Here is a 19416-nt window from a genome sequence, read left to right on the forward strand (position 1 = left end):
CACACCGCACCGTGAGTACCCTACTACCATACCCTTCCCACCAGACCCCTGACAGACTACATAGGGCCCAATCCCAACATGATACCTGGATCTCACACCGCACCGTGAGTACCCTACTACCATACCCTTCTCACCAGACCCCTGACAGACTACATAGGGCCCAATCCCAACATGATACCTGGATCTCACACCGCACCGTGAGTACCCTACTACCATACTGACAGACTACCCTAACATGATACCTGGATCTCACACCGCACCGTGAGTACCCTACTACCATACCCTTCTCACCAGACCCCTGACAGACTACATAGGGCCCAATCCCAACATGATACCTGGATCTCACACCGCACTGTGAGTACCCTACTACCATACCCTTCTCACCAGACCCCTGACAGACTACATAGGGCCCAATCCCAACTTGATATCAGGTCACTGAACTGAACTCATTCTAAACTGTCCCATTAGTCCACCCCATCTCAATAGGATGTGTGTGTGTGTTTCTAACCAGTGATGACACAATTGGGTTGTGTTTGTCCGGTCCTCAGGCTATCGAGGCCTTTGCTCTGATGGTGAAGACCACGGCTCAGACCCTGCAGTCGTTTGGGACGGAGCTGGCCGAGACCGAGCTACCCAACGACGCCCAGGCCACGTCCAACCTGCTGGCCACACACACCGAGAAGAAGGGACAGATGAAGGTAATGGCACAGAGAGACCAAATCATTAATATACAGACTATTACTAAAACCTCCATGTTTTAAGTGATAGTGTTGAGGTCAATTCATTTTCAATTCAAGGCGCGGTTAAACATTCAGTTCCTGATTGGTTCCTGATGTTTGTGTTTCTCAGGGGAAAGGTATACTGAAGAACAGACTTTGGCCGTAGCTGAGACTGTATACTCTGTACTGTCCAATGGTAGATCCCTCTAACTGATGTGTCCATGTCCTGTCTCTCTCCCAGGAGGACCTGTGTGTGGCACTGGGCCAGGGAGGCCGGCTCCTGGAGAGCATCAACGAGCCGCTGCAGAGAGAACCCGACTATAAAATGAACCAGGATGAGCTGGAGAACCTGGCCACCGTGCAGAGGTCAGAGGGGACAGGGGTCAAGGGTCAGGCTTAGAGGTACTCTCATACGTAAGAAGTAGTCTAAAGTTGTGTTGTTTAGATCATACTAAATCTGTATGTTTGCCTCAATCTTAAATGAATGGAAAAGTTTAGCACCATATACATTTTAAGGTGAACTGTCCCTTTAATGCTAATGAAATAGGTTGAGAAAGGGACATGGTACAGTAGGATCAACAGAGATAGGAAATAAGACAGAGAGATCCTGAGGTCCAACTGGTTATGGAACAGTCAAGATTCATGTTCTCTAGTATCAATGCTGGTGTGTGTCTTGCTAGAAGTTACCTAGAACTCTACTCTCTCATCTCCCACCATGACCCTGAACCTTCTAGGCTGTGTTCTGCCGCGCTGCAGTGAAATCTGCCCCCGTGCCATTCTGGTGTATTTTGGGAGTACGGGGATAGGATGCATAGTGGCAGCACTCACAGCTGCTGAGCAGAATTGTGAGAACAAAGGAAAGAGAACTGCAGTGTTTCATAACCCAAAACATTATGTTGATTATACTGTAAAGTGCTCTGCTCTTGGAGGAGTAGGTTATGTAAGGGATTTGATTAAACACAGGACTTGGTTTGGTTTCAATGAATAGATACTTCTGGTTTCACTTAGTGATACTTTGAGATCCAAGCTGAAATACCATTACTATGGACTCAGGTTCTCCTCTCCATCCCTTCATTCCCCTTTCATTTCTCCCTCCCTCCCTCCATCCATCTCTCTCTCTCCATCCCTTCATTCCCCTTTCATTTCATTCCCCTTCATTCGTCTCCCGTTCTTCCTCCATCCGTGTGTAGACTGCTGGGCCAGCTGGATGAGACAGAGACGGCGTTTGATGATTTCTGGGAGAGACACCAGACCAAGCTGGAACAGTGTCTGCAGCTCCGCCATTTTGAATACTACTTCCGTGAGGTGAGGGGAACAGGGACACAAGAGCATCATGGGAGATGTAGTCCCAGTCACTGTTTGTCAATTTGTAGTCTGTGTGTCTGTCTGTGTGTCTGTCTGTGTGTCTGTCTGTGTGTGTGTGTGTTCTGACTCTACCTGTCCCTCACTTTGGGTGTTCAGGTGCGTGCCCAGCTGGATGTGGTGTCAGAGCGGGTAGAGGCGTTCTCGGAGGTTGGCATCAGTCCCGCCCATGCAGAACACATCCTACGAGAACTCAACAGCCAGGAGGAGAAAGCCTGTGTAAGACACAAACACACACACTTCATCCCAATAGCACACATCATCCTCCCCATAGCTCATCAACTTGTCTAACAGATCCAAAACACGATGAGTGAAATGAATGTAGAAACTTGAATGACGAGATTCCACCAGCTGACATGGGTCGTATCCTGTTTCCGCTCTAGTTGTACCCCAGTACATTATAGACCCCATTCATCTCAATGACAGTATTGACTTTACAGATGAGACTCACGTGCAGTGGACCATACCTCCTATTGGTTGGTTCACACATACATTACTGCTGTAGTGCCCATGTGACTAGAAAACATGGCCTGTTGCCATGGATATGACTGTGTATCTAAACATGTACAACACCTGCTATATGTGCTGCTATTATTTTCTTGGAGAAATTACATCATATGTCTTGTGCTGCTTCATTCAAGGGGACTTAAGGAGGGAGAGAGAGACAGATTGTGTGTGTTGTGTGGTGGTAGAGTGGATGGTTCTGGTTCTGCACCACAGAAACAGCCTGCTCCCTCGTTCTACATTCCCATCACATATATGGACATGAGCTGAATCCACAATGCCTGCAGTAAGGCCCAGAACATCCACCGTGAAATCTTTACAGACTCTATACGTTGTGTAAAATGAGGAGTTGGCTGTTATGCATCGGTCCTTATTTCAGAGGCAACTGGGAAGTAACATGGATTTAATGGCTTTCCATTATGACTGCTTTGTTCATATTTCTTTTGTTTCATTGTGTAGTTGTCGTGTGTGTGTGTGTGTGTGTGTGTGTGTGTGTGTGTGTGTGTGTGTGTGTGTGTGTGTGTGTGTGTGTGTGTGTGTGTGTGTGTGTGTGTGTGTGTGTGTGTGTGTGTGTGTGTGTGTGTGTGTGTGTGTGTGTGTTCTCACCTGCCTGTGTCTCTCTCTCTCTCCAGGATGTGTTGGACTGGGCTCTGTCCCTGGCCGCTGAGGGGGATGGGCTGATTGAGAGTGCTCACTATGCTGAGGACTCCATCCTGCCAAAGTGCAGTGAGCTGAGGGCCGTGTGTGATGAGGTCACCTCCTTCCTCAAGACCAAGAAGGTCCTCCTCCTGAGGGCCATGGAGCTGCACCACTGTCTGGAGAAGGTGAGGGCTGGAGGGGAGAAGTAGGGTCATGGAGCTGCACTACTGTCTAGAGAGAGGGGAGGGGAGAAGTAGGGTCATGGAGCTGCACTACTGTCTAGAGAGAGGGGAGGGGAGAAGTAGGGCCATGGAGCTGCACCACTGTCCTGAGAAGGTGAGGGCTGGAGGGGAGAAGTAGGGTCATGGAAACACTGGCAAACCCTGGTTTAGATGGGGATCAGTAACCGGGTGATTGGTCAATGTAGCCCTCTAGTAGGTGAGAGCTGATGGAATCTTTCAGATGTTTGACAAGTGTCAAGGTATAAGAGTTCGGGTTTGAGTTCAGCCAGGTAAGGATTCATTCTCCCTCTGACCTGTGGTATAATGAATCCCTCCCTCCCTAGGCATCGAGGTGGTGTGAGGAAGGGATCTACCTCCTTGCCTCCCAGCCGGTAGATAGATGTCAGTCTCAGGACGGGGCGGAGGCCGCGCTGCAGGAGCTGGAGAAGTACCTGGACACGGCTGCCCAACACCAGATCACCGACCTCAAGGCCATCTGGAGGGACTATGACTCCATCCTCAATCCAGAGCTCAGGGTAAGTGGCGCCCCATAGAGGCACCAGATATACATTACATGAGAAAACATTGTATTTGATGGGCCAGTTGTTTTGAACACGAGACGTGACCAGGAGGTAGGTCGAGATATTTTTCCAGGTTTTTCCTCCCCTCTCCACGTGGTCAGGAAAAACTCCTGGCCCCAAGTATAATCAAACGATTGAATAGAGACGAGGAGAGGAAGACATCTTTTACTATTGAGCTACACCCTCAAAATGTCAGCATTTAACCCTCCCTCCCCTCTGTGTGTGTTAACAGGAGCAGGTGGAGAAGGTGTTTCAAAAGCAGGTGTCCATGCAGGAGATGTTTGAGAAGAGGAGGGTCAGTCTGAAGAAGCTGGCAGCCAAACAGACACGGCCCGTCCAACCAGTGGCTCCCAGGCCTGAAGCCATCATCAAGTTCCCCATGTCCCCTCCTGGTGAATACTACATTCTGCGCCACATGTCACACTGGTCGTCACTATCTGACTCTGCCTTTCCCTCCCTGTCTCTCTGGTTCTGACTCTGCCTTTCCCTCCCTGTCTCTCTGGTTCTGACTCTACCTTTCCCTCCCTGTCTCTCTGGTTCTGACTCTACCTTTCCCTCCCTGTCTCTCTGGTTCTGACTCTACCTTTCCCTCCCTGTCTCTCTGGTTCTGACTCTACCTTTCCCTCCCTGTCTCTCTGGTTCTGACTCTACCTTTCCCTCCCTGTCTCTCTGGTTCTGACTCTACCTTTCCCTCCCTGTCTCTCTGGTTCTGACTCTACCTTTCCCTCCCTGTCTCTCTGGTTCTGACTCTACCTTTCCCTCCCTGTCTCTCTGGTTCTGACTCTACCTTTCCCTCCCTGTCTCTCTGGTTCTGACTCTACCTTTCCCTCCCTATCTCTCTGGTTCTGACTCTACCTTTCCCTCCCTGTTTCTCTGGTTCTGACTCTACCTTTCCCTCCTGGTTTTGACTGTTTCTCTCTGGTTTTGACTCTACCTTTCCCTCCCTGTCTCTCTGGTTCTGACTCTATACCTTTCCCTCCCTGTTTCTCTGGTTCTGACTCTACCTTTCCCTCCCTGTTTCTCTGGTTCTGACTCTACCCTACCCTCCCCTGTCTCTCTGACTCTACCTTTCCCTCCCTGTCTCTCTGGTTCTGACTCTACCTTTCCCTCTCTGTCTCTCTGGTTCTGACTCTACCTTTCCCTCCCTGTCTCTCTGGTTCTGACTCTACCTTTGACGATGCGCTCCCCAAATTTCACCACGCTAACTGTTCATTAACTCTTGGAAGTGCTTGCACAAAGGATAGTAACATCTCATCCTGTGTTCTTGGAATCTGAATATCTGGACTTGGCCAATGACTGCTGAGAAAGATCAGCTGACAACAGGGGAAAGTCCTTGTGGCGGCACGGAGAGACGGCTGCCAGGAGGGAATAGACCCCACTGGGAGAGTCATGGGGTAGCTTCCCATTTCTGTAGTTTCCCATGCTTCGCAGTATGTTGGAAACACCCGCTTTAGCTACAGAAAGTCAACATACGAGAATACCCCTAGAGTCTGCGAGAGCGGGGGCGGAAGATGACTCATCGGCTGACATGGTAACGACTGGACTGGAAACGACTACGAGTAATGAGAGCACAGCACAAGAGAACACCACAGCAACTGTCACAAGTTCTGCTGCAACAGTGGGCCACAAACAGATGCAGGTATGTGTCTGTGGTTGAAGGAAAGTTACATCACACCATGGGTTGAGGATCCACCAGGGAAGAAGGGGTGTTTGGGTAAAGAGAGACAGAGAACTCGCATTGATTACTTTCTGCGAAAGCGATCAAATCAGTCAAATGAAGCACAGCAAATGGACACAAACCATAGTTTGCAGTGCATCAGTACCACTGTCATGGAGGACGTAAACTCAAGCACCGAAGTAGCAACTGAGGTGGAACCAACAACAGGAGTGGAACTCACCCAGCCTCCCAGACCTGCAGTCGAGAGGAGACTACCAGGGCACAGACCGTATGTGAAGTGGCCTGGCGCCAGTGACAAGAAGTTGTGGGAAACAGTGAATACTGACCTTACCTTGACCCTCGATAAACTTTGAGGCACAGTGGAGAAGAAGTTGGAGAGGATGGGGGACATCATCTATGAGTACGGGACAGAAAGATTTGGAGTGGAAGAGGCAAAGGCGGGAGAAAGGTTCCAACCCCACCAGTTTCCAGGAGGCAACAAGAAATCAAGCGCCTCGTTCAAGAAAGGCGGCAGCTTAAGAAACAGTGGAAGAAGGCCTCGGAAGTGGAAAAGGAGGGCATAGAGGCACTTCAGGCTGACATCAAAACCCGGTTGGCATCCCTCCGTGGAGCAGAGAACCTACGGAAACGCAGAAGGAAAAAATAACAAACGAGAACTCGATTCTATAAAGATCCCTTCAAGTTCCTTAAAAGTCTCTTCACAAAAGAAAAAAGTGGAGCTCTAAAAACAACAAAGAAAGACCTAGAGGAGCACCTGAGAACAACAAACGTTGACTCAAAGCGACATGAACATCTGGCCATCCCATCAGATATCCCACCCATTGAACCCCCGGAACATCATATTGAGACCAGCCCTCCGACATGGAAAGAGGTGGAAGACACAGTTCGACGGGCAAGAACAGCATCAGCCCCGGGGCCAAATGGAGTCCCGTACAAAGTGTATAAGAACACACCAGACGTCCTGAGGTTCCTCTGGAGGCTTATGAGAACAGCTTGGCAGAAGAAGATAATACCCAAAGTGTGGCGTAGGGCAGGCGGGGTCCTGATCCCTAAGGAGAAAGATGCAGTGAACATCAGCCAATTCCGCCCAATCTCCTTACTGAATGTCGAGGGGAAAATCTTCTTTAGGGTCATTGCCCAGAGGATGGCAGAGTACCTACAAAGGAATGCGTATGTCGATACATCTGTACAGAAGGCAGGAATATCAGGGTTCTCTGGCTGCTTGGAACATTCCAGCATGATCTGGCATCAGATCCAAATGGCCAAGGTGGAGAAAAGGGACCTCCATGTAGTCTTCCTCGACCTCGCCAATGCATTTGGCTCTGTGCCCCATGAACTCCTGTGGTCTGCCTTCAGATTTTTCCACATACCGGACACCATCACAAACCTGGTGAAGTCGTACTTCCAGGATCTGCAGTTCTGCTTCACCACCTCAGAGTTCACCACCTCATGGCAGTGCCTGAATGTAGGTATAATGGCGGGATGTACCATTTCTCCGTTGGCATTCACAATGGCAATGGAGGTTATCATCAGATCCTCAAAATGGGTTGCTGGTGGACAGCGAGTCGACTCTGGTTTCCGCCTCCCTCCACTCAGAGCCTACATGGACGACATTACAACATTGACCACCACTGTCCCATGCACCAGGAGACTGCTCAGAAAACTTGAGGAGAACATCAGCTGGGCCCGTATGAAGATTAAACTATCCAAGTCACGCAGCATCTCGATTGTGAAGGGAGTACTCTCTGACCTGAAATTCTTCATCGGAGATGACCAAATCCCAACAGTGTCTGAGCAGCCGGTAAAAAGCCTTGGAAGGTGGTATGATGCAAGCCTGAAGGACAAAGACCAGGTGCAACAGCTGCGCAAAGACATCAGTAGTAGCCTACAGTCCATCGACAACACCCAGCTACCTGGAAAGTTAAAGGCCTGGTGTCTGCAGTTTGGTCTCCAACCCCGGGTGTTGTGGCCCTTAGCACTGTATGAGGTTCCAATCTCAACAGTGGAGAAGATGGAAAGAGGAGTCACAGGCTACTTAAAGAAGTGGCTTGGAGTTCCACGATGCCTTACCACCATAGGCCTCTATGGAGATGGTGTCCTCAAGCTGCCCCTCACCAGTCTAACAGAGGAATTCAAGTGTGCAAAAACCAGCCTCCAAATGACACTGAATGAATCTCGAGACCCAGTGGTGAGCAACAACACGCCGACCTTAGCAACTGGGCGCAAATGGAGGCCAGGAAAAGCAGTCCAGGAGGCAACAGCAGCCCTCAGACATGCTGACATTGTGGGTGATGTTCAGCAAGGGAGAGGAGGCCTTGGGCTAACTAGCCGTGCTGCTTGGAGTAAGGCCACTGCACCAGAGCGGTGGAAGATGGTAGTGCAGGAAGTACGCCATCAGGAGGAGGCTGCAAGGTGGGCCAAGGCAGTCTCTCTTGCCAAACAGGGACAGTGGACTCGATGGGACAGTGTGGAGAAGAGGAAGATCAGCTGGAAGGATCTGTGGGCCATGGAAGCGAGGCGATCAAGCTTTTCCATCAGAGCAACATATGACGTCCTTCCAACACCAGTTAATCTTCACCAATGGTATGGTGAAGATCCGGTATGTGCCCTCTGTTCCATGCCAGCCAACCGCAGGCACATTCTCACAGGGTGTAAAACAAGCCTCACCCAAGGACGCTACACTCGGCGTCACAACCAAGTCCTTAAAACCTTGCGTCCGCCCTGCAGGACAAGCGAGCTGCCACCAACTCCCTACCACCCACAGCAGCATCACACTCCTCACGGACAAACTTTGTCCGCGAAGGGGCTAAACCACCGAAGAGCGGCTCTACACCATTAGAGCGAGACCAGCTGCGCTTGGCCCGCGACTGGAAAATGCTAGCTGACATTGGCCGGCAACTTGTGTTTCCTCCGGAGATCGCAACCACCACCCTAAGACCTGACATGGTGCTCTGGTCCCGTTCACTCAATAAGGTCTTCATCATTGAGCTCACAGTACCCTGGGAACTCAGTAGATGAGGCTTATGAGCGAAAACATCTGCGCTATGCTGATCTAGCTGCCGAAGCACGGCATCATGGCTGGAACACAGAAGTCCGACCAATGGAGGTGGGCTGCAGAGGTTTTGTGGCGACATCTACAACCAGACTGCTTAGAGACCTGGGAATTAAGGGCCAGAGCCAGCGTTCGGCAATCAAAGCTGTATCAGAGGCGGCAGAAGGCAGCAGTCAGTGGCTCTGGATGAAGAGGAAAGACCCCAGCTGGGCCCCGAAGTGAGAGGGCCAGGAGGTATGCGGTCAACAATGATTGACTCAGGGAGGAGGACGCCCCTGCCATGCATAGTCCCATGGGATGTTGGCTATCAACAACAAGGCAACTCCTATGACTAATTGGGAATGGGATGCAAGCGTAGGATTGATCACCCTGTCGCTGGCCGCCTTTGAGGAGGGTGTATAGTGTGAAAGGCCGAAACACCCTAGGAACCAAAGGTACACTACTGACGATGCGCTCCCCAAATTTCACCACGCTCACTGTTCATTAACTCTTGGAAGTGCTTGCACAAAGGATAGTAACATCTCATCCTGTGTTCTTGGAATCTAATTCCCTCACCGTCTCTCTGGTTCTGACTCTACGAGTTGTTTTGCAGGTCAGCAGTAGCCTCTCCTGTTTCTGATTGCCATCTCGTGGCATGTAAGAATTGCAATTGTGCCTTAACCTTTCTAGAGCGGAACCCCTCGACAACATTCCCCTGAAAAGGCAGCGCGCGAAATTCAAGAATATTTTTTTTAAATATGTAACTTTCACACATTAACAAGTCCAATACAGCAAATGAAAGATAAACATCTTGTTAATCTACCCATCATGTCTGATTTTTAAAAAATGCTTTACAGCTAAAGCACAACATATGATTATGTTAGGTCATAGCCAAGTCGAAAAAACACACAGCCATTTTTCCAGCCAAAGATAGGAGTCATAAAAAGCAGAAATATAGATCAAATTCATCTCTAACCTTTGATGATCTTCATCAGATGACACTCATAGGACATCATGTTACACACTACATTCGATAATGTGCATATTTATATCCAAAAATCTCAGTTTACATTGGCGCCTTACGTGCAGTAATGTTTTGATTCCAAAACATCCGGTGATTTTGCAGAAATACTCATAATAAACATTGATAAAAGATACAAGTGTTATTCACAGAATTAAAGATAGACTTCTCCTTAATGCAACCTCTGTGTCAGATTTCAAAAAAACTTTATGGAAAAAGCATAATCTGAGAACGGTGCTCACAACCCAAAACAGCCAGAGGAATATCCGCCATTTTGGAATCAACAAAGTTAGAAACAACACCATAAATATTCACTTACCTTTGATGATCTTCATCAGAAGGCACTCGCAGGAATCCCAGTTTGACAATAAATGACTGATTTGTTCCATAACGTTCCATCATTTTTGTCCAAATAGCCACTTGTTGTTAGTGTGTTCAGCCCAGTAATCCATTTTCATGAGGCGCAGGCACTTCATCCAGACAAAAACTCGAAAAGTTCCGTTACAGTCCTTTAGAAACATGTCAAACGATGTATGGAATCAGTCTTTAGGTTGTTTTTAACATAAAACATCAATAATGTTCCAAACGGAGAATTCCTTTGTCTTCAGAAAAGCACTGGAACTCTGTCGGGGGTGCGCTTCATGAGACCAAGGCTCTCTGCCAGACCACTGACTCAAAGAGGTCTCATGAGCCCCTCCTTTATAGTAGAATCCTCAAACCAGTTTCTAAAGACCGTTGACATCTCAAAGTGTATTCGGTAGGCCAAGCTTTGAAAAACTACAAACCACAGATGTCCCACTTCCTGGTTGGATTTTTCTCAGGTTTTCGCCTGCCATATGAGTTCTGTTATACTCATAGACACCATTCAAACAGTTTTAGAGACGTCAGAGTGTTTTCTATCCAATACTAATAATAATATGCATATATTAGCATCTGGGACAGAGTAGGAGGCAGTTCACTCTGGGCATGCTATTCATCCAAAAGTGAATATGCTGCCCCTATCCCAAAAAGGTTCAACAATATCTCATTCCCCGACAATATATCATTGATTGATTTAAATGACTTTTTTGTTGGTTGTTTGAAGTTCAGATGAGTATTTCTTATCCCGTCTTTCTGTTTCTTGTAGCTCACAGGAGTCAAGAGTCAAGGAATGCAGAGGACAACATATTGAACGTAGAACACTGCAGAATAGTGGAGGTCCAGGTGCAGAACGACGGCAGCAGACACGGCTCTCTGTCTGAGGAGGAGGAGAACCTGGCTGTGCTCCGACGGTAGGGTCAAAGGTCAATGATGTCATACTATAGCCTGAAATGCCTTAAAATAAATCAGTGAATGGCCTCCCGAGTGGCTCAGTGGTCTACTGCACTTGAAGCGTCACTACAGCCCCGGATCGATCCCAGGCTGTGTCACAACCGGCCGTGACCGGGAGTCCCATACGGTGGCGCACAATTTGCTCAGTGTCGTCTGGGTTAGGGGAGGGTTTGGCCGGGGGGGCTTTACTTGGATCATCGCGCTAAAGTGACTCGTAGCGGGCCGGGCGCCTGCAGGCTGACTTCGGTCGTCAGCTGGACGGTGTTTCCTCCAACACATTGGTGCAGCTGGCTTCAGGGTTAAGAGGACGGGTGTTAAGAAGCGAGGTTTGGTGGGTCATGTTTCGGAAGACGCATGACACGACCTTCGAGTCCATTGGGGAGTTTCAGCGATGAGACCAGATCTAAATTGGGGAGAAAAATATATTTTAAAAAACAATATCAATTAATCCTCTTGTGAAACACAATTGAAAATAGATGGTTAGAAAGATAGTTAGATATTTCATACTTGATATAGTTAATCAAACTAATAATACAATATGTTGATGTTAAATATAATGTTGTTGTTTTGTTCCTACAGACATGTAATGAACGAGCTGTTGGAGACTGAGAGGGCGTACGTAGAGGAGCTTCTCTGTGTACTGCAGGTGTGTCACCACTAGAGGTCGCCACTACTCCACTTACTGTCCTAAATGTAGTAATACATATACATACATATATATACACTGCTCAAAAAAAATAAAGGGAACACTAAAATAACACATCCTAGATCTGAATGAATGAAATATTCTTATTAAATACTTTTGTCTTTACAAAGTTGAATGTGCTGACAACAAATCACACAAAATTGATCAATGGAAATCAAATTTATCAACCCATGGAGGTCTGGATTTGGAGTCACACTCAAAATTAAAGTGGAAAACCACACTACAGGCTGATCCAACTTTGATGTAATGTCCTTAAAACAAGTCAAAATGAGGCTCAGTAGTGTGTGTGGCCTCCACGTGCCTCTATGACCTCCCTACAACGCCTGGGCATGCTCCTGATGAGGTGGCGGATGGTCTCCTGAGGGATCTCCTCCCAGACCTGGACTAAAGCATCCGCCAACTCCTGGACAGTCTGTGGTGCAACGTGGCATTGGTGGATGGAGCGGGTCATGATGTCCCAGATGTGCTCAATTGGATTCAGATCTGGGGAAGGGGCGGGCCAGTCCATAGCATCAATGCCTTCCTCTTGCAGGAACTGCTGACACACTCCAGCCACATGAGGTCTAGTATTGTCTTGCATTAGGAGGAACCCAGGGCCAACCGCACCAGCATATGGTCTCACAAGGGGTCTGAGGTTCTCATCTCGGTACCTAATGGCAGTCAGGCTACCTCTGGCGAGCACATGGAGGGCTGCGCGCTCCCCCAAAGAAATGCCACCCCACACCATGACTGACCCACCGCCAAACCGGTCATGCTGGAGGATGTTGCAGGCAGCAGAACGTTCTCCACGGCGTCTCCAGACTGTCACGTCTGTCACGTGTGCTCATTGTGAACCTGCTTACATCTGTGAAGAGCACAGAACGCCAGTGGTGAATTTGTCAATCTTGGTGTTCTCTGGCAAATGCCAAACGTCCAGCACGGTGTTGGGCTGTAAGCACAACCGCCACCTGTGGACGTCGGGCCCTCATACCACCCTCATGGAGTCTGTTTCTGACCTTTTGAGCAGACACATGCACATTTGTGGCCTGCTGGAGGTCATTTTGCAGGGCTCTGGCAGTGGTCCTCCTGCTCTTTGCACAAAGGCGGAGGTAGCGGTCCTGCTGCTGGGTTGTTGCCCTCCTACGGCCTCCTCCACGTCTCCTGATGTACTGGCCTGTCTCCTGGTAGCGCCTCCATGCTCTGGACACTACGCTGACAGACACAGCAAACCTTCTTGCCACAGCTCGCATTGATGTGCCATCCTGGATGAGCTGCACTACCTGAGCCACTTGTGTGGGTTGTAGACTCCGTCTCATGCTACCACTAGAGTGAAAGCACCGCCAGCATTCAAAAGTGACCAAAACATCAGCCAGGAAGCATAGGAACTGAGACGCGGTCTGTAGTCACCACCTGCAGAACCACTCCTTTATTGGGGGTGTCTTGCTAATTGCCTATAATTTCCACCTGTTGTCTATTCCATTTGCACAACAGCATATGACATTTTATTGTCAATCAGTGTTGATTCCTAAGTGGACAGTTTGATTTCACAGAAGTGTGATTGACTTGGAGTTACATTGTGTTGTTTAAGTGTTCCCTTTATTTTTTTGAGCAGTGTATATATATATATATATATATGTGTGTTTTTGTTGAAAATATATATTTTTAAATTGTTAACATTTTAGTATGTGTTGTTATCCCAGGGTTATGCTGCAGAGATGGACAACCCAGCCATGGCTCACCTCCTCCCCAGTGCGCTGCTCAACAGGAAGGATGTCCTGTTTGGCAACATGCCAGAGATCTACCAGTTTCACAAGAGGTGACTTTTACTCCACTGCAGCACCCATGTTACATAATGTTTACTGAGTAATGTCCTGTCATTGTAAACAGCTGTGACAGAAGAGGCACATTCATTCAACCATATCAATTTATAAGGACCAATTTTAACAATATTTCATTTGGTTAACATTACCTCAAGTCCCCCACTGCTTCCCAACCTTGGTTGTACTAACCTGTGTCCCGCTGTCTGTCTGTCTCTCATCAGGACATTCCTCAGGGAGCTGGAGACCTACACAGACGTCCCTGAGCTGGTGGGACGCTGTTTCCTGGAGAGGATGGGCGACCTGCAGATCTATGAGAAGTACTGTCAGAACAAACCTCGCTCCGAGAGCTTGTGGAGACAGTGCTCCGACTGCGCCTTCTTCCAGGTAACCTTTCACCTTTCTTTCAGGACCCTCAGTGTATATTGGATAGGATCCTCAAGCTCAGTATACTGTAAGCTTGTAAAAAAAAAATTGTATTGATGTGTGATTGTTTGTTTTTACAAAGGAGTGCCAGAGAAAGTTGGAACACAAACTGGGGTTGGACTCGTACCTCCTCAAGCCAGTCCAGAGGATAACCAAATACCAGCTGATACTGAAGGAGTTACTGAAGTACAGTAAGGGCTGTGAGGGTTCAGAGGACCTGCAGGAGGCGCTGTCCTCCATCCTGGGGATCCTGAAGGCCGTCAACGACTCCATGCACCTCATCGCCATCACAGGATATGAGGTCAGCTAACCACGACACCCCTATTCTCCTCGTGCTTTAGGGTGGAGAGGAAAAATGTACCAACTGTGTAACATCTTCTGTACCACAGACAGCGCTCAGTTATCTTTCCTACTTGTGATTGATTGGTTGTGTTAATTTATTGATCCCCAGGGGAGCCTGACGGAGTTGGGCAGGCTGCTGATGCAGGGGTCGTTCAACGTGTGGACGGAACACAAGAAAGGTCACGCTAAGGTCAAGGACCTGGCCCGCTTTAAGCCCATGCAGAGACACCTGTTCCTGCATGAAAAAGCCTTGCTCTTCTGTAAGAGACGGGAGGAGAGCGGGGAGGGTTACGAGAAAGCCCCGTCCTACAGCTTTAAACACTCCCTCAACGTGAGTCTGTTTATGTCTGGCTGGCTGGCTCACTGACTGGGGGAGGGTTACGAGAAAGCCCCATCCTACAGCTTTAAACACTCCCTCAACGTGAGTCTGGTTATGTCCAGCTGGCTGGCTCATTGTCTGTGGGAGGGTTACGACAAAGCCCCCTCGTACAGCTTCAAACACTTCCTCAATGTCCTGTCTGACTTTCTGGCAGTCTGTCTGCCAGTCTGTCTGGCTGTCTGTCTGTCTGTCTCTCCTTGGATTTTTACTTGGATCTATAGTATGTTATGAGTTCAACAGTGATATAGAAGTGTAATATTCTTCGGTTCTCTCTAACAGATGAGTGTGGTGGGCATCACGGAGAGCGCCAAGGGTGACAACAAGAAGTTTGAGATCTGGTGTAATTCCAGAGAGGAGGTGTTTATCGTCCAGGCTGCGACACCTGAGATCAAAACATCTTGGTTGAACGAGATCAGGAAGGTTCTGACTGGCCAGCTGAAGGCTTGCAGGGGTAAGATAGGGGATCTGCGGCATTACAGACACACGCACACACATTCCAGAGTTGATACACATCTGGATGCTAAATTCTCTGTTGTTGTGTCTGTGTTCTGTTAGTAACTGTGATGATTTGTTCCAGAATCTAGTCAAAAGAAGGCGTCAGACACAATGTCTCCCAGTCCAACCAGCAACAGCCCACCTATCTGTCTCAGGTCAGATTTTACAGAGAGAACCATGGCTAGAGCCAGTTACAGAGAAGGAATCAACATGTTTGGTTCTTCTCTTTTTCACCTGTTTGTTTCTCCCTCTTAGTCCATTTAGGAACTGTCAGAAGAGCGTGAAGAAGGGAGAAGAGAAGAAGACAGATGCTGTCAACTCTGACCCCAACTCCCCCTCCTCCCCAAAACAAAAAGGTGAGTTGCCCTATTTTGTTGATTAAAGAAAATGTTTTTTACTTCTATCAAATGCTCATGACAAGGAAGCAAACTTCTGTTGCCGTTTTAGTGACCCCCCTCGTCTGGTTAGGTACCCAAGCCGCCCTTGAATCTTTTCCTACTTCCTTGTTCCTCCTTTAATCTGAACTTTCTTCCTCTTCTTTTCCTCTTCAAACCACTTTACTCTGTCTCTCCTTCCTGTCCCTCTTTCTCTACCATGGTTGTAGAGGAGACCGTCACCAGTCCCACCACTGACAGGGCATCAGTGGCTAAAAAGCGTTTTACCCTTCAAGGCTTCAGCAATCTGAAGAGTCAGAAAGGTAACACTAGTGTCCTGGAGGCATCCCCCATGTTGTCGTCATCATATATGGCAAATATATGTTCTCCATTTTGAAGTCAACCCCAAGCTCTCTTCACCTACCCCCCTAATATGATTTTAGACAGGACACATCCTTTCCAGTAGTCGACTGCATCAGGGCTTTTGAAGACTGATATTTTGGCTTGCTTTCCTTTGCAGAATTTCTTCACCCTGCTGGTAAAAGTCTAACATTACCAATGGTATTCTCTCAACCAGGTATACTACAGTGTAGTTTGCGGTTAATACATCAAATATTAGAATGAGTGTCTGTTTTAGTAGGCCTGTCCCCCAGCCTCATTATTTAGATGTCTCCAATAGTATTAGCAAGTAGCTAATTATTCTAGTCAGTGTCAGGAAGCTCTTCCCTCTCTCACGGCTGTTTTTCTATTGCTCGCTTTATAATTTCTCTGTTTCCTTCTCTTCTGTCTCTCTTCTTCGGCCAACAGGATCCCCCCTTAGCCCTGACCATAAGGCCAAAAGCCACGAGATTAAGAGTGACCCAACTCCCTTTGGGTGTAAAGGTATTCTATCTAGTCCATGTCATACCTGTGTTTGACTCTGTAGTGTAGTCATCCATCCTGACCCTGCCTCACTGTAGTCATCCATCCTGACCCTGCCTCACTGTAGTCATCCATCCTGACCCTGCCTCACTGTAGTCATCCATCCTGACCCTGCCTCACTGTAGTCATCCATCCTGACCCTGCCTCACTGTAGTCATCCATCCTGACCCTCCCTCACAGTAGTCATCCATCCTGACCCTCCCTCACAGTAGTCATCCATCCTGACCCTGCTTCACTGTAGTCATCCATCCTGACCCTGCCTCACTGTAGTCATCCATCCATCCTGACCCTCCCTCACAGTAGTCATTCATCCTGACCCTGCCTCACTGTAGTCATCCATCCTTACCCTGCCTCACTGTAGTCATCCATCCATCCTGACCCTGCCTCACAGTAGTCATCCATCCTGACCCTCCCTCACAGTAGTCATCCAGCCATCCTGACCCTGCCTCACTGTAGTCATCCATCCTGACCCTTCCTCACAGTAGTCATCCATCCTGACCCTCCCTCACAGTAGTCATCCATCCTGACCCTCCCTCACAGTAGTCATCCAGCAATCCTGACCCTGCCTCACTGTAGTCATCCAGCAATCCTGACCCTGCCTCACTGTAGTCATCCAGCCATCCTGACCCTGCCTCACTGTAGTCATCCATCCTGACCATGCCTCACTGTAGTGATCCATCCATCCTGACCCTGCCTCACTGTAGTCATCCAGCCATCCTGACCCTGCCTCACTGTAGTCATCCAGCCACCCTGAGCCTCCGTCACTGTAGTCATCCAGCCATCCTGACCCTGCCTCACTGTAGTCATCCATCCTGAGCCTCCGTCACTAGAGTCATCCATCCTGAGCCTCCGTCACTGTAGTCATCCAGCCATCCTGACCCTGCCTCACTGTAGTCATCCATCCTGAGCCTCCGTCACTAGAGTCATCCATCCTGAGCCTCCCTCACTGTAGTCATCCAGCCATCCTGACCCTCCCTCACTGTAGTCATCCAGCCATCCTGACCCTCCCTCACTGTAGTCATTCCAGCCATCCTGACCCTCCGTCACTGTAGTCATCCATCCTGAGCCTCCGTCACTGTAGTCATCCATCCTGAGCCTCCGTCACTGTAGTCATCCAGCCATCCTGACCCTCCCTCACTGTAGTCATCCATCCATCCTGAGCCTCCGTCACTGTAGTCATCCATCCTGAGCCTCCGTCACTGTAGTCATCCAGCCATCCTGACCCTCCCTCACTGTAGTCATCCAGCCATCCTGACCCTCTCTCACTGTAGTCATCTCAGCACCATGTCAACTCCCCATCATCCCAAAATATATCTCTGTGTGACCATCATGCAAGCAGAGTAAACTGGAGAGGGAATTGTGGTAGATCAATGTAAGACATTCAGCCACCGGGGCCCACTGAGTGCATTGGTACTGTCTAGCTAAAGGCACTGGACTGACGAGAGACTGCAACATGGAGATGACCCAGAAAAGATCATTCAAATCTGACAATCGTTGACACAGAAGATGCATACAACAATGTCTTGATTTCAACAAGTGAAAAGTCTATGACATGCCTAATTGGCCTCAATGGCCTTTGTAAGACAGTTTGATGGATGAGTCAACCTACACCTGTGTACTTCAAAGCCACCTGAGTGTCAGACACAGCGTTCATCTGGACGACGTTGCTGACTGCTACTGCTTCTTCTCCTCAGAGCCTGGTCAGACTCCTCACATCACTCTGAGCAGGGCCAAGTGGCTCAGCACCTCTAGTCTCTTACAGGCCAAAAGGAGAGGTAGTGTGACAACATGCCTGGGAGGAACATGCTGCTGCACTGTATGGTTGGCCTGGAGCCTGCTCTGCTTCTTCCACATACAGAATCCCCCCCCCCCAACACATAGTCACAAATCACTGGCTTGTTCCACAATCACAGACAAATCTTCTCTCTGAGATTTGCTGTTGAATATCTGTGTGATATTCACAGCCGGAAAATACTGATTTGGGTTGTTTGTTTACTGGAAGGGCAAACTGTGTGTCTCTCTCTGTAGCATGTGTTGTCGTGTTGGTTGCTGTGTGTCTGCGTTTCTGACGGATCACAATGCATTGATCTCGGTCTCACTGGATGCTAGGACTCCACGTCTGTTCTTCTTGGTTATTCAATCATGTTCTTTGGGTTCTAATCTGGTTCTTGTGGTTCTGTTTGAGGATTTACAGTGTACTCTGTCAATGGATGTGTTTGCATCCAGTTCTCACCAGCTATCACTGTACATATCACCTTGTCTTGTGTATGATTGTGTTAGTGTCCACTCTTCCTTTCCTCTTGAGTTTCACTCCCTTTCTCTAGTTTGACAAACTATCCTCCATGTTGGGATCAAACATTCCATGACAATAACGTTCTCTAAATTGCAATCTATCTTGGATATGTCTTGGAATTTTTGGTGCCACTGCTAAATCTTAATCTAGATATCAAATCGAGTTTGCTGAATTCTATTACTCTCCTTCTCTTTTTCCTACTCTCCTTCTCTCTTTCCTACTCTCCTTCTCTCTTTCCTACTCTCCTTCTCTTTTTCCTACTCTCCTTCTCTCTTTCCTACTCTCCTTCTCTTTTTCCTACTCTCCTTCTCTCTTTCCTACTCTCCTTCTCTCTTTCCTACTCTCCTTCTCTCTTTCCTACTCTCCTTCTCTCTTTCCTACTCTCCTTCTCTCTTTCCTACTCTCCTTCTCTTTTCCTACTCTCCTTCTCTTTTTCCTACTCTCCTTCTCTCTTTCCTACTTTCCTTCTCTCTTTCCTACTCTCCTTCTCTCTTTCCTACTCTCCTTCTCTCTTTCCTACTCTCCTTCTCTTTTTCTACTCTCCTTCTCTCTTTCCTACTCTCCTTCTCTTTTTCCTACTCTCCTTCTCTTTTTCCTACTCTCCTTCTCTTTTCCTA

The 19416-nt window shown here is 48.3% G+C and overlaps 1 protein-coding gene across 14 annotated transcripts in view; it reads left to right on the forward strand.

Annotated features, from left to right (window-relative positions):
* LOC118370012 (guanine nucleotide exchange factor DBS-like) overlaps nucleotides 1-19416 on the forward strand; it is a 94242-nt gene that overhangs the window by 71128 nt on the left and 3698 nt on the right. For 8 of the 14 annotated variants that reach the window (XM_052499519.1, XM_052499521.1, XM_052499529.1 and 5 more), the window contains 19 exons: nucleotides 549-698; nucleotides 961-1085; nucleotides 1910-2024; nucleotides 2181-2300; nucleotides 3218-3409; nucleotides 3790-3981; nucleotides 4259-4418; nucleotides 10883-11027; nucleotides 11647-11713; nucleotides 13453-13568; nucleotides 13794-13956; nucleotides 14078-14296; nucleotides 14447-14668; nucleotides 14996-15167; nucleotides 15294-15366; nucleotides 15467-15567; nucleotides 15816-15908; nucleotides 16393-16467; nucleotides 18201-18281. In XM_052499519.1, the coding sequence (XP_052355479.1) occupies nucleotides 549-698; nucleotides 961-1085; nucleotides 1910-2024; nucleotides 2181-2300; nucleotides 3218-3409; nucleotides 3790-3981; nucleotides 4259-4418; nucleotides 10883-11027; nucleotides 11647-11713; nucleotides 13453-13568; nucleotides 13794-13956; nucleotides 14078-14296; nucleotides 14447-14668; nucleotides 14996-15167; nucleotides 15294-15366; nucleotides 15467-15567; nucleotides 15816-15908; nucleotides 16393-16467; nucleotides 18201-18281 (2581 nt within the window). Of the gene's footprint in view, nucleotides 1-548; nucleotides 699-960; nucleotides 1086-1909; nucleotides 2025-2180; nucleotides 2301-3217; nucleotides 3410-3789; nucleotides 3982-4258; nucleotides 4419-10882; nucleotides 11028-11646; nucleotides 11714-13452; nucleotides 13569-13793; nucleotides 13957-14077; nucleotides 14297-14446; nucleotides 14669-14995; nucleotides 15168-15293; nucleotides 15367-15466; nucleotides 15568-15815; nucleotides 15909-16105; nucleotides 16373-16392; nucleotides 16468-18200; nucleotides 18282-19416 lie in introns of those variants that run through there. The other 6 variants (XM_052499523.1, XM_052499525.1, XM_052499532.1 and 3 more) reach the window with 6 other exon arrangements.

The sequence above is a fragment of the Oncorhynchus keta genome, chromosome 37 (genome assembly GCF_023373465.1).
Source record: "Oncorhynchus keta strain PuntledgeMale-10-30-2019 chromosome 37, Oket_V2, whole genome shotgun sequence".
NCBI lineage: Eukaryota > Metazoa > Chordata > Actinopteri > Salmoniformes > Salmonidae > Oncorhynchus > Oncorhynchus keta.